Source organism: Papaver somniferum, chromosome 7 (genome assembly GCF_003573695.1).
Source record: "Papaver somniferum cultivar HN1 chromosome 7, ASM357369v1, whole genome shotgun sequence".
Taxonomy (NCBI): Eukaryota; Viridiplantae; Streptophyta; class Magnoliopsida; order Ranunculales; family Papaveraceae; genus Papaver; species Papaver somniferum.
This window is the reverse complement of record NC_039364.1, coordinates 224,811,780-224,825,424: the sequence shown is the minus strand read 5'-3', so window position 1 is coordinate 224,825,424 and position 13,645 is coordinate 224,811,780. Positions and strand designations below refer to the sequence as shown.

General features: G+C 37.4%; 2 protein-coding genes across 2 annotated transcripts; both read right to left on the bottom strand.

Moving 5' to 3' along the window:
• Nucleotides 1–264: 264 nt before the first annotated feature.
• Nucleotides 265–3,775, bottom strand: LOC113293419 (probable 2-oxoglutarate-dependent dioxygenase AOP1). The gene is made up of 3 exons (XM_026542061.1): nucleotides 3,333–3,775; nucleotides 753–1,065; nucleotides 265–574 (listed from the first exon to the last, which is right to left on the bottom strand). Exons 1-3 carry the CDS (start codon nucleotides 3,713–3,715, stop codon nucleotides 323–325), a joined length of 948 nt encoding a protein of 315 aa, XP_026397846.1. The 5' UTR covers nucleotides 3,716–3,775; the 3' UTR covers nucleotides 265–322.
• Nucleotides 3,776–5,292: 1,517 nt separating this feature from the next.
• LOC113293418 (2-oxoglutarate-dependent dioxygenase AOP2-like) lies at nucleotides 5,293–6,862 on the bottom strand. Its single transcript, XM_026542060.1, has 3 exons — nucleotides 6,461–6,862; nucleotides 5,902–6,220; nucleotides 5,293–5,667 (listed from the first exon to the last, which is right to left on the bottom strand). Exons 1-3 carry the CDS (start codon nucleotides 6,832–6,834, stop codon nucleotides 5,422–5,424), a joined length of 939 nt encoding a protein of 312 aa, XP_026397845.1. The 5' UTR covers nucleotides 6,835–6,862; the 3' UTR covers nucleotides 5,293–5,421.
• Between the last annotated feature and the right edge of the window lie 6,783 nt (nucleotides 6,863–13,645).

Genomic DNA, 13,645 nt, shown 5'->3' with positions numbered 1-13,645 from the left:
ATACTACTTGTTCACTTGGTCCTTGGTGATTAAGGATTTTGAAAATGTAGACTATCAATCGACTATGGTTAATTGGCCTAGTCAGTTTTTTCGTTATTCTTAATCTTAATGATCTAGTAGCCTGTTACTAGATCATTGTTTTGTTTCTCTTGTAGGGTGGTTCAATTCTTTTGAACTTTTTTTTTATCAATATAACTTTCTTTGCCGATCAAAAAAGAAGAAGAAAACAAATAAAACATGTAGAAGATAATGTCACTAATTACGACAGTATTAATCTTCTTATTATATCAATAAAAAATCAAACTATTATATCAATAGAAAATCAAACTGCACCGATGCATGCATACATTTTTAGAGGATTATCGAGATGAGGATTGGCATACAAGTACTGGAGGAAATCCATGTAATTGAAGGACCGAAACTGTAAAGGATGATCTTTGTCTATCAGTTCTTTTGGGATTTCAACCGTTGCTCCATCATTTGGTGTTCCAAATCTCGCGTAGGAGTATCTATCTTTCCCTCCTTTCATAATAACTCTGTGTGTTGGCGCATGTATTCTTCCATTACTCCAGGCCTACCCTTACATTATAAAGCTCAATGGTGGTTAGTTAGCAAATTCACCTTCAGACATACCAATGATTCATGCCGTGATCATTTATTACTAAAATGTGGAGAATATGGACTATAAATGAATTATTGGATGGTTATATACCTAAAGTATAATGTGAAGAGGTCGAAATTGTGATTCTTACCACGAGAGCTTCACCTGCGAGGACTGTGAATGTGCCAGGCTGCGTTTGGAGCCACTGCCCTTCTTTAGAGAGAAACTCGAGTCCGTTTATGTCTTGATATAAAACTGTTAGGATGATTTTATCCGTATGAGGTGGTAGACCAATGTCCGACTCATCACTCCGAGGAGCTTTGTACTTAAGGACACGAAATACATTATCGCTATTCTTGATGTTGGAGTCGTAATAATCACCCACCCCTAAGTTCTCGAAGATCATTTTCCGGACGACTCCTTCAAGTTCTTCTAGCATTTTGTCCACAGAGTGTATTGTCGGACTGTTTCCGAAGTCAACTATTCAGTCAACGGGAGTCAAGGAGAGAGAGAAATACCCAAAAGACTATAGATCGGATATTAAGTCAAGAGAATGAAAACTAACAAGGGTTTACTCAATAAATACATTTTTAGATTTTAGAGATTTGAAAAGAGTCACGAAAATTAATAATTTCGCGAGAATTATACAGAATTGAGCAAAGTTTTGCGGAGTTACGCAGTGTTGTCTAATGTCTTGCAGAGATTTATAGAGTCCTGAAGAATTGTGAAAACAAACTTTATATGGAAATATGCATATAGACATAGATATTTGTTAAAGGGAGAACAAAAACAGATCTGAGGAGAGCAAAACTCATAGTCAACTCCGCTGAGTAATACCTGGTCAATATATTCTTCCCACTCGGACCAGACTATCCCTGTAAAGTACACTTGATGTTACATATGTACACATAAATGTTCTTCTTCTTCCTATCGTAATCATCATCCTCTCTGCGGCACCACCATTAACCTATTTACTGAACAAACAATAATACAGTTGCATTTTGATCTGATTTTCATTACTCACCGTTACTAACAACATAAATCACTCACGGATGATAACTTTATTCTATTAACTTTAGAAACCCATTTAGACAAAAAAAAAATTAAACATTAATTTACCAATCATCCATGTGACCGTTTCATACATTCCCACTGGATCCAGAATCCAGGTTATCCTACTTTTCTAATTAAACCCTTTCATCAGGTGATCTAAAATAAAAGAAACCTTGTCTTGATCGGAGGTTGATTTGGTGTCCTAAACTTTGTTTTCTCAATTTAAAATGGAATTTATTAGAATCAAAAGATAATCACCTAATGCACTAATACAAGTTTATTTCCTTAGATTAAAAAATATGATTCCCAGTGAGGAGATTCGACCAAAGCCCGTCTTTTATTTGATGGATAATATATCTATCGACAATTTCGTGTTCAATTTTAGAAGACGATGAACTGGTTAGGGCAAGGGAACATAAAACTTAATTAACTAGATCAATGAGATAAGTATCCTATCAAATTTAAAAATAATTGAACCAAACAGAATTATTAACCTAAACCCATTCATGGTGGATCTCACGGTGGCGGAAAAGTTATTTCGGAAATCAGTAAGATTCATACGGTTTGTGTGTATTGAGCAGGATAATTTGGTCCGAATCTCAAGAATATATGGAATAGGTCCTAGTCCGCGAGTCGATTACGATTTTTGCTCTCCTCTAATTGCATTTTTCTCTCCCTTTAACAAAAATCTAGACATAAATACAAAATTTATTGTAGTTTATTGCAACTAAATTTAATAAAGGGGAAGGATCCGTTGACATGGTTATAATGACATGATCCGTTGACATGGTTATCATTTTTTCTACCAAACCCAACCGATAACGAATTTAAAGCTAATATTTTGGTGACATGTTCCTCATATAAAACTCTACATTTCTACTAAAAATGAGAGTATTCCAAAATACGAAACTTTACCATCCACAAATTTTAATTTCAACCGTTATTCTTCGACGGTTGATATTCAAAATGGTAGATAGTGGTCTTATACATATCGGAATGCTCTCGTTTTTGGTGGGAGTGTAGAGACTTATAAGAAGAACATGTCATCAAAAAATTAGCTTCAAATTCATTGTCAGTTGGGTTTGGTAGAAAAAATGGCGCTAAAATGTCAAGATTATGTCATTATAACCATGTCAACGGATCCTACCCCTTCAATAAATAATTTTTATTTTATATACATAACTTCTTTCTTTTGTTCAAAATACAATATATGTAGTAATAAATTAAAATAATTATTATTTTGCATTTTTACATTATAATTGATATAAAAAAATGTTTAATCATATCATATAATTTATACTGATCTATAATAAGGGTTTTATAGATTGTATATGTATAAAATAATAAAATAAAAGAGAATAAATATTTTTATGAAAATTTTGATTTTGGAAGTCTTCCAAAATCTTACATATTTTGCAAGACTTTTATCAAGGCAAATATATACACAAAAGTCACTCAAAGTCTTGAAAATAGGTTGTGCAAAGTCTTTGAATTTTCAAGTTCACATTGAGTAACACAAACTTTAGAAGACCTTTTGACAATCTACAACCAGTAACATAAACTTTGAAAGAGAATTTAAAAATAGACAACCAGTAACACAATATTTTGCAAATCCATTAAACTCGGAAATCAATAAAAATATTTATTGAGTAAACCCGTGTAAAGCATTGAACATTACCATATCGCAGGGTTTCCGTCCGGCCACATGAGGTTGGTGAATGCTTGAGCTTCATCAAGGATGTGTGCGTTGATTATACCCAAACTTTCCAACAAAGGAGCCGCTTCAATTTTGTTTAGGTAGCCAGTTTTACGGTGAGGCTTGGAATGAACATTCTTCTCTTTAGTCTCATCTGGAAGACCAAATAATTCTTTCATTCCCATCAAAAGCTCTTCATGTAGTTTAACCGGAGCTTGATTATACACCACCTGAAAACATCCAAAATTTTTACATGCTTCTCCAACTTGTTTACACAAATTCTTCCATCCTTCACTTCCTTCCGCTAAATCGTTAGTATCTTTACTGAAATCAATATATGGGCTTCCACTTTCACAGTTCATCATCTTTTAATTTGTTTCTATGCATTCCGTTCTATGTATCCATATACAATTCTACGAGAGAGATACAAGTTGGATTGCCACTTGAGGGCTGCTGAAGACACGTTTTATGCATTTCTGCTAGCCGGGACAGATAACTGTACCCGAATTGTACGCACCAATGCTAATGTCACGGGTGGACACTAGTCATGAATATTTTGGGTGGGGGCAGTTATGTATAGTCAAAAATATCGGCCATGTCAAAGCAATAGTACAGCGTACATGCGAAACTGTCCATTCGCTAGATAAGGTGATAAGTGGAATAAGGAAAACCAGGAACCGCATGATTTTTGTAGTTCTTGGCTATGTTTTACCCGTTCAAAAAGATGCCTTAGATTGCACAAGAATTAGGTCGGCCAAAAATGAGATAGACGACATTTTTTTTTTGAAGCAGGTAGACGATATGTCATCATCAACATGATAAAGACAAAGAGTCGAACACACAAACCCCCTGGTGAGGCAATACAAGAAACGGAAGTGATAGACTTACCGCACCTAAATCCGTCCGTGTATCCCGATTGGAAATCCAACGGCTTTTTAGGAACGCTCTCAACATTGAAATAGGTGCCACGTGATGTGGGTTCCTAATTTCTCTCTTTTGCGGGATAAATTGTGGGAGAATCTATCGGTCAAGCTATCATTTTCTTACAAGAAAAGGAATTAGAAGTCGCAAAATTGGCTTCAAATGAAAATGCTATTTATCCTTCAAACAAACAAAGTGTAAACAATATTAAAGAAAGAGTGGTCTTATATGGATGTCCCAGTCACCAAGTCATTGTTTGGATAGTCCACGAAATTCGTCTAAGTTGGTAGCTCACAAAAAAAAAAAAGAACTTTATCGTATCCAACCATGATATAAAGAATGGAAATGATTTATATGGCGAAGAAATTCTCCCGATATTCCTCCCCTTACGCACAAACTAGTGGCTCACCCACTTATATTTCCTCTGTATGGCCCTTGGGGTTGTGTGTATCGGGAGAATTCTTCCGTCAGTGTAGCACTTTCATAATTTTATTAGCAGTAACGTTACATTTTCTCCGGACAAATTGAAAGTGGGTCTCCTTTTACCTCTCTTGTCGGATAATCGTCGGGAGATATTCTCGGTCAGTTAAGCATTTCCGTTTTATTACACATTTCTTTGACTTTATTGGATTAATGGGTAAAAGCGCCAACATCTTGGAACCAGTGGATAAATTGTTTTGGTATCTTCCATATTTTGGAGTGCGACTTCTATCGTGCAAGTGTATACACACCCCTAACCTATGTTGTGAAAGGCGAGCGCTGGACCAGCGCCTAGGCAAAAAAGGCACATAAGGCGCCAAACTATGTTTGTTGTTGTAGTTTTCTAAATTTCGGATGCTCGTCTGGGACGCCTCGCCTTGCCCAGCGCTTTTTATAACATAGCCCCTAACCTAGTTGTACATCTTGTGAACTAAGGAGAAAAGAAAAGGAGCTTACGAGGGGGAGTTAAACTGTTCAAGTTGAAAACTCTACGAGGTTATTACCACGCTTAGCTAAGGATTATGCATAACCAACTGTCAAATGACAATATGATGTTACTTACATAAATATATGGATAGAGAAGAAAACAAAAGTGATGATGGCTCACACAGTAATAATATCCGCACACGATATACCCGTAGTGTTAAATACATTATTGGTCTTACTATAATCAAACTGCGCCTGCGTAGATTTCAAGAGGATTATCAAGGTGAAGATTGGCATAAAAGTAGCGAATGAAATCCATGTAATTAAAGGGTCGAAATCGTAAAGGATGTTTCTCGTCTACGAGCTCTTTCGGTATCTCGACAACTGCTCCCTCTTTTGGTGCTGAAAAGAGTGCATATGAGTATCTATCTTTCCCTCCTTGCATTATGACTCTGTGTTTTGCTGCATGTATTCTTCCATTGCTCCAGGCCTACAGTTACATTAAACTTACAATAGTCAACCATTACACTAAATTTGCACTTAGGAGCGTACATACTACATAATCGAGTACTTAATTACTCCGTTGAAGGTTAGGGCAGAGCAGTCATATAGACATGCACTTGTAATGCGAGTAACCAATGCGAAGATATTATGATTAAACTGAATCTCGTACATAAGTTGAAGTTGGTGTGACAATCATCCACATTAGAAGCGGGAATCTTACCATAAGAGCTTCACCTGCAAAAACTGTGAGTGTGCCAGGTTTTGGTAACACTCGAAACCATTGTCCTTCTTGAGAGAGGATTTCCAGTCCTTGTATATCTTGATATAAGATAGTTAGGATGTTTTTATCCACATGAGCCAGGAGACCAACAGCTGAATCATCACTGCGGGGAGCTTTGTACTTCATGACACGAAAAACACTATCGCTGTTCTCAATATACGGATCATAATAATTTTCAACTCCTAAGTTTTGAAGAATCATTTTACGAACAATTCCTTCAAGTTCTTGTATCCTTTTGGCCATGGAGTTCAGAGTTCGACTGTACATGCAACATAAGATCAAATCATCAAAGTGAATAATAGCTGAATATGGATTAATGCAATGTTAGTAAAACTACCATTTTACTAACAATGCACACTGAAATGGAAACAACCCAAAAATACTAGACTAGACCTAAATGAATTTTTACATATTCCACATAAAGATCTTATCTACATTAGCTTCTGCTAAAAACAAACAAACAGTTATAAAACTGAGGAGACCGAGAATTGAAAGTTACCAGAAAGCAGGGTTTCCGTTAGGCCACATAAGGTTGGTGAAGGCTTCAACCTGATCAAGGTTGGGTGCATTATGGACACCTAGACTTTCATACAAAGGGACCTCTTTAGCCTTTCCTATGTAACCATGGTAAGGCTTAGAACTAACATTTTTCTCTTTAGTCTCATCTGGAAGATCAAACAATTCTTTCAATCCCATAAGAAGTTGTTCATGTAGTTCCACTGGAACTTGATCGTACACTACTTGAAAACATCCATAAATTTCACATGCTTCTCTAACTTGTTTACATAAACTCTTCCATCCATCACTTCCTTCTACTAAATCTGTTGGATCTTTACTGAAATCAATACATGGGATTCCACTTTCAACGTCCATCTCGCAGTCTCTAAGATCTCTTTGGTTTCTCGATATACTTAGATGGTATATATGTACATACTAGCTATGTAGAGGGAGTTATATATAGCGAGAAAGAGTGTAAATCATCTTTGGGATATTCACCACCAACATAATTGAATTTGCGTTAGTTAGCTAGAATCATTCAATGGTTCAATAGGTTCCAAATGAAGGTTTTGGATGGTTGCTGATAATTAGGTTTGCGTGGCATACTGCATGATGACAACTAGCATTCAGTTTTATTTCATTTTTGTCATTTCCATTTTCTCCGCCATTTCGCTTTTCACTGCGCTTTTGTTTTTAGTGCAGAAGTATTTGATTTTTACTTATTTTCGAATATGAGCTTGAACCCACTAATGATCCAGAAATGAAAAGGAGATGACCATGTTCCATACTTGTCCGCGTAGGAGTTGAGTATTAATGAAAACTTGCCAAAGACATGCAGTCATAAGCAGAGTAGGATAACCATCAACCGCAGGATTTTTCGAGTTCTCTTGGCTTAATTTGTTTTGCCCACTGGAAAAGATGCCTTAGATTGCACAATAATTAGGTGGGATAAAAATGAGATAGACGACACCAACATGATAAGAACAGATTAATAACGCATTAATATTTGTAGGAAGAAGTTAAAAAAGCACTTCGGAATCAACACCACTATAGTCAAAAGACTGATTTTTAATAATTAAGAGAGGCTATACATATTCATCGGTCCAAGCCATACAAACAAGCCTAGGTGAATCATTGGGCTTATAAGATTTTTTTTTTTTACTAAGGAAATTTTATTAATGAAACCAAAATGTTATTTCTTTAAGAAGTTGTGTAATGAAGATTGGAACATCAGAATTATAATGAAAGTTTGCTTCCTGCGAGATAATGAATGAGCTATAATATTTCCTAGCCTATGAATAGACTTAAAAAACCAAAGTTTTCTATCACTATTGCATTTAAAATTAACTCTTTCAATTATACTTGAGTTGAACCAATGAACTTGTGATTCCCTCTCTATTATAGAATGAATCACATTATCACAATCCATTTTAAATATAATCTTCTCAATGTTCAGTTCCTCCATCCATTCAACCGCTATCTCCAGTACTTTACATTCAAAATGCTCAGGCCCATAAACTGCATCCACTTCCTTATCAAACTTTATTCCTTTGGCTCCTAGACATTTACCTGCAAAATAACGCAGAATTAGTCCAACACTTCCTTTCCTAGTATCATGTATATAAGAACCATCAATATTGACTTTCAAAAATTCCTTATCAGGTGGAATCCATTCTTTAATCTACATCTTAGATGTACTACTTTCATGCATACCTGAGATTGCAGAGCAATAGTTTCACAGGATTCTAGAAGTTGTACTATGCACATTAGGCTTAGTATCCTGAAATATAAAATAACACTTGTCTTTCCCTGTATACCATATTGTACACATTAGCCTGCAAATATAGTTTCTCTCTTCTATGTTAATGTTCATAGACATATGTTAATGTTCATAGACATCCAGACAACTCTAGCAAAGCTACACTCAAAAATTACGGAGCCACAGTCTCAAAACTACGATTACAAAAAGCACAATCAGTATGGATTTCACGTTTGTACACAACAATTTTGGATATCACCAGAACTATGTTCTTAATGCATTTCCATATAAAAAGTTGAAGTCTATGTGGGATTCTACTATGCCATATGGTTTTCTAAACCTCCTTAGGTATGTTATCCACAGAAACAGTATTATCAACCTCATTAGAATAAATTGTATTACATGCACTTTTAACAGAAAACTTACCTTTTATGTCAGGTTTCCATATAATAAAATCATCACCAATTATTGGAATCACCATCTTAAGAATAAGATCGACACAACTTCCAGAGAAAAGAGAAGTAACAATATAAATGTTCCAAACTCTAGTCCCTGGTAAAAAAAGATCACAGACTCTATTAAAATTTTCATAACTAGATGCACCTACAATTGGTACGGGTGGGCTATCAAGCAGTCCTATAACCCAACAATCTATCCATATGCTAACTTTAGTGTCACATCTTACATCCCACATGGTGTACTGCTGCACAATTTTCAGGCCTGAGTAAAAATTGTAGGAAATTTCTGTATAATAAACACTTGGAGAATCAATAGAAACATTAAGAATCTTGCCATAGATTAAGATCATAATTAATAAACTTAGGGATTGTTGTTACATACCTGATAATTAGCACTTGTAGAGATACCAGAACCAACAGCGAAGATCAGCAATGGAAGTTGAGGATGAAGTCTTCTCTTCTCTTTATTAGTCTGCTGTATATGGGATACGTATGGCATATTAGATGAGAAGAGGGACTCCGCTCTTTATACTTTTAGCTAGTCCTCACCCATTACGAGGATTTAGCAGAACAGGGTACAACCACAATGTTTATCTCACTGTATTAACAGGGTTAGGTATCGGGTTATCCGACATTATCCCTTATCTCTTTATCGTACCGAAATGTAACTCTTGATCCAGGTTTTGGAAAACACACATGTTTAGTATTGACCAAATATGGAAATTCTTACATTCTCCCACTTGGTTAATTCTAAACATGTCGATAGTTTAACACAAGATACTACTGGATCGAAATTTAGAAAACGGGCGGCCACCCATGAGAATATTTCTTCCACAAATATTACTCCTTGAAAATCAGATTTGATTGTTTCAAAAAAAATATTACTTCCAAAAATACCCTTCTATATTTTGTTTTATTTTAATCCTACCATGACGTAGATTATATGAATACGAGTCTTAAGAAAACAGAGTATTAATTGCCATGTGTCGTGGCTCATTCATCTCTTGTTTTGTTGTTGTCTTTTTTTTTTGTTTGTAATTTGATCATCTTTTTTTCCCTCTCTCGTACAATCAAGATGATAACAGAGGTCCTGATCCATGGAATCATATCCATTGTCGTCGATAAATTTTTCGTTTTGGTGCATCAATTCATCCAAGTTCTGCAGAGTGTTGCAGGATCTCTATTATTTTGGAAAATTATAAAAAAACACAAAATTAATCATGAACAACAGCTTGATCTAATGAGAATAAAAATCAGTCAAAATAGAATATCTAATACGACTTCCAAGTCTTTACCCAAAAATAAAATAAAATAAAAACTTCAAATGTAACATCCAAAATAACAAAGACACAGTGAACGATTCCTCCAGTTTAGTACTTCACGCAATATATTGGATTAACGGCAATGTCTTTAGCAATTGCCTACTTTTTCTTTTTACTTGATGTTTCACCAGGTTCTTTAGATTTATCTGGACATGCCGATGAATAATGACCAGAAATCTTACAGAATCCACAATGTCTCAACTCTTCGGGTTTATCTGGACATTTTGATGTATTATGCCCTTGAAGCGTACAAAATCCACATGATCCTTTTGCTTGGCCAACTCTTTTCCTCCTTTGCTTCGCTTACTTTTCTTACGGGTCCCTTTAGTGTTTGATACCGGAGGACATTCAATAGTATCATTTACAATTGATGGATCCGTAGCAACATCTCTTACCACGTCTTCTTGATGAAACAATGCTACTACTTTGAAGTAAACCATCACGATGCCAACGAAGTGGTAAATAATTCATGGGAATTGTGAACACATAAATCACGAAGCCATCCACGTGTTCACAAACAATATTCGCATACATCCTAATTCTAGAATTGTACGTCGTATGCGTAAAAGGGATGATTATATCGATTCATCGACTCGAAGCCTTCGGGCTTGTCATTGTCTAGTCGAATATTATCATAAATCATGTTCGTATAAACGAACAAACCAAGAATCAAGTATAAATGTAAAGCATATGAAGTTTAACGCTGAATGTAAGGTGCTGAAATGTAAATAAGACAGATTTACGTGGTTCGGCACTAAGGCCTACATCCACGGGGCTGGTGTTTCACTATGTATTGAATGGTTATAAAGATAGTCGAATGACTTTAGAATATACATAGGTCTGCAGAAGTAGGGGGATTACTTACTCTTCCTATTTCTCTCTCTCCTATCTTCTCCTATAATTGCTCTCAATTGGTCGACCTCTTCTCTCTTAGTGGAGAGGGGTATTTATAGGGTTGGAACGTGGGTCCCATTTCTGAGGCGTCGTTGTAATCTTATCCTCTTGTGCTTTGTGCCTATTACGCAGAGGTCTTCGGCATATGCTGCGGTCTGAGCCTGAATACGAAGGATTATCCTCGCCTCTTCCACGAGCTGATTGACACGTGTATATCTCTTTGGTATTTAATGCAGGTAGATGGATGTCTGCTCGTGTCAGACAAGTGTCTCTTTGTCTGGTCACATCTGTGTCAGCCACACTTCCTCTCGGCCGTTGATCTGGGATCTTCCTCGGGATTGGGTGTGATAACACCCAAGGGGTATTATCTGGTGCAACTCTGAGCCATCATACCTCTGTGATCCTCTGTCCCTGACCATCAGATCTGCTGACCGGTGGCATCTTCTGGTGAGATGCTTGCTATCATGTTTTGATAACTTGTTTTGCATGCCTTCCACGTGTCTCTTTCTGTACACGTGGTGGATGATGAAAGGTGTACATACAATTTGCCCCTCTTCTTCTGACTTGGGCGTATTTTGCAGTTTTGAAGAAGAAAGGTCGTCCTACACGTTTCCCACTTTGCATTAACTTTCCCCGTAACTGCTCCTTGGTACGAGGAGAAGTTATTGTCTTCTCTAGCTTCATAAATAGGAAAGAGAATGTGAAAAAAAACTTTTATCCTCTTCTTGTCAGTGTTCATCCTCTTCTTGTTTTCTATTCTTGTTCTTTAGTCATTTATTATCATCATTTTTGTGAGGAAGATAACAGCATTCAATTTTCTGTTTCTTTCGCTCTCGATTGTTGTTGGCCCTGTATCTTTTGATATCTCCGATCCTCCTTTCTTCGACTGTGGTTGGTGCTCGTCGTCCTCTTCTATACAGGTATGGGGTTTTTTATTTAGCTGTTCATCATTGATTTATCTATGTATCCACCCGTTTGTCTCCTGCTGCTGTATTCTTGGTTTTGTGATGAAGAACATACATGTCGAAGCATATATGCTTGCCCCGTTCTTTGTTACAACGTTTGTGAGTCCGTATCTAAGTATTATCCCTGGAGTCGGATGGAGTATTTTTTAGTTCTTAGGGTTTTTAATGTCTATCCGGATGAACCATCAATTATGGGTTTTTTGATCTTTAGTGATCTCCTCGTATTCTTCTCTAAACTGTTTTTGTGTTTCCTTGTAGATATGTATGATCATCCGCGGGCTCCTTACCAAACCCCGCCGTCTAGTCCGCCAAGAACCCCTCCGCGTCGAGATTCTGACATATCTCCACTTGGGGAAGGTCCTTACAAGTATTCGCAATCGGATCCTCGGGGTCATATGGTTTCATCTTCCTCCGGCGCAAAGGTTGTGCCTACTAAGAAAGGGGATGTGCCGAAGGGTCCTTCTGGATCTAGGTATGCTGTTAACCGCGCCCCTTCTCGTCCTCGTGAAGATTCTAGGATTACGCAGGCTCCTCCTCGTGATGACTCTAGGAGTACGCGGGCTCCTCCTCCTCGTACAGAAATAGTGGATGTTCCACCCCTTCGTTCAATGGCTCCTCCTTCAGTGCCTCCGCAGAAATCTTTGCCGTCTCCTCCCGCGGTTTCTTTAAAAGGGAAGTACTCCAAGGGTACTATGTCGAGAGCTGATCCGTCTAAAAATCTTCCTTCTAAAATGAGAGCTTCGGAATTGAGTCCTTCTTCTGATTCCGCAGACGAAGAAGAAATTGTCCCCGTGATACGCAGCATTTCAGTTGGTAAGAAGAAGGTCACTTTCAAGCATATTGATCTTGAGATGTTCAAGGAAAAACATGAACTTCAAGATTTTGAGGTTCGCTTATATGCCCCTGACGATGATATCACTTACGATCTCGTTGCTAAGTATCAGTTTGACGAGTTTCATCTGTTGACTACGGTTGGAGCCTTCGAGGCGGGTCTCATGTTGCCCCTCTATAAGTCGGGTGACTCCTTTTATTATGACGTGTTGGCTAGTCGTGAAGGCTCTTCCACGAACACTCATAATCGTTCCGTGTCACAACTATCTGGGAATTATCTTCGTTCACTGAAGGAATGTTACCTGCGAAGCAAGGGAGAGACTATGATGACCTGCTATGTTCCAAATCCTGCTGAGAGAGAGTGGTACACTCCTCAGAATTTTAACAGTTCTTTTGGGGATTATGTCAACAGAAGAAACCGTAAGCCGTTGAGTGTTAGTCTTCGTAATATTGCTGCTCCCCGTGGTGAAATTCGTCTTTTGAGTGAGGTGAGTGATGCCAAGCTGAAGTATGTTCCTGGTACTGAAGGATCTGTTAAACGGAAACTCTTTACTGCTCGTGAAAGGATTAAGCGTGACCATGATTATGAATGTCATGCTACTGTTATTGAGGTAGTTGGTCCTTGGGCTTATGGATGGATTCCGGGTCCACGCGGTTGGCGTCCTTCTGAAAATAGCAAGCCTCGTGAAACTCCTCCTGATCGTTATGGAGATTTCTGTCCTTGGCATCCGAATTTTGCGGGCATGAATTTTCCTTATGCTCTTGATGTCGTTGATGGAGATGAGGAGGAGGGTTCTGGTGCTACCCATCCAACGAAGGGTGCTGCTGCTGCTGCCAAGGTATAGTTTCTTCTTATATTCTCTATTCTATTTGCCCCTTTTTCCTTGCTTGAAATAATTTTAATTTTTGATGCGAGGGAAAAAATAAGCCTTTGTGGGATGTATACTGGTTTGTAGG

Bases quoted from the DNA above. Each gene is read 5' to 3' on its own strand.
- LOC113293419 (XM_026542061.1), bottom strand. From the start codon at position 3,715: ATGATGAACTGTGAAAGTGGAAGCCCATATATTGATTTCAGTAAAGAT. The intron at 1,066-3,332 runs GTAATGTTCAAT...CTTCGGAAACAG, and splicing joins GACGGAAACCCTGCGATATG to TCCGACAATACACTCTGTGG. The intron at 575-752 runs GTAAGAATCACA...ATGTAAGGGTAG, and splicing joins TCGCAGGTGAAGCTCTCGTG to GCCTGGAGTAATGGAAGAAT.
- LOC113293418 (XM_026542060.1), bottom strand. From the start codon at position 6,834: ATGGACGTTGAAAGTGGAATCCCATGTATTGATTTCAGTAAAGATCCA. The intron at 6,221-6,460 runs GTAACTTTCAAT...TTGCATGTACAG, and splicing joins AACGGAAACCCTGCTTTCTG to TCGAACTCTGAACTCCATGG. The intron at 5,668-5,901 runs GTAAGATTCCCG...ATGTAACTGTAG, and splicing joins TTGCAGGTGAAGCTCTTATG to GCCTGGAGCAATGGAAGAAT.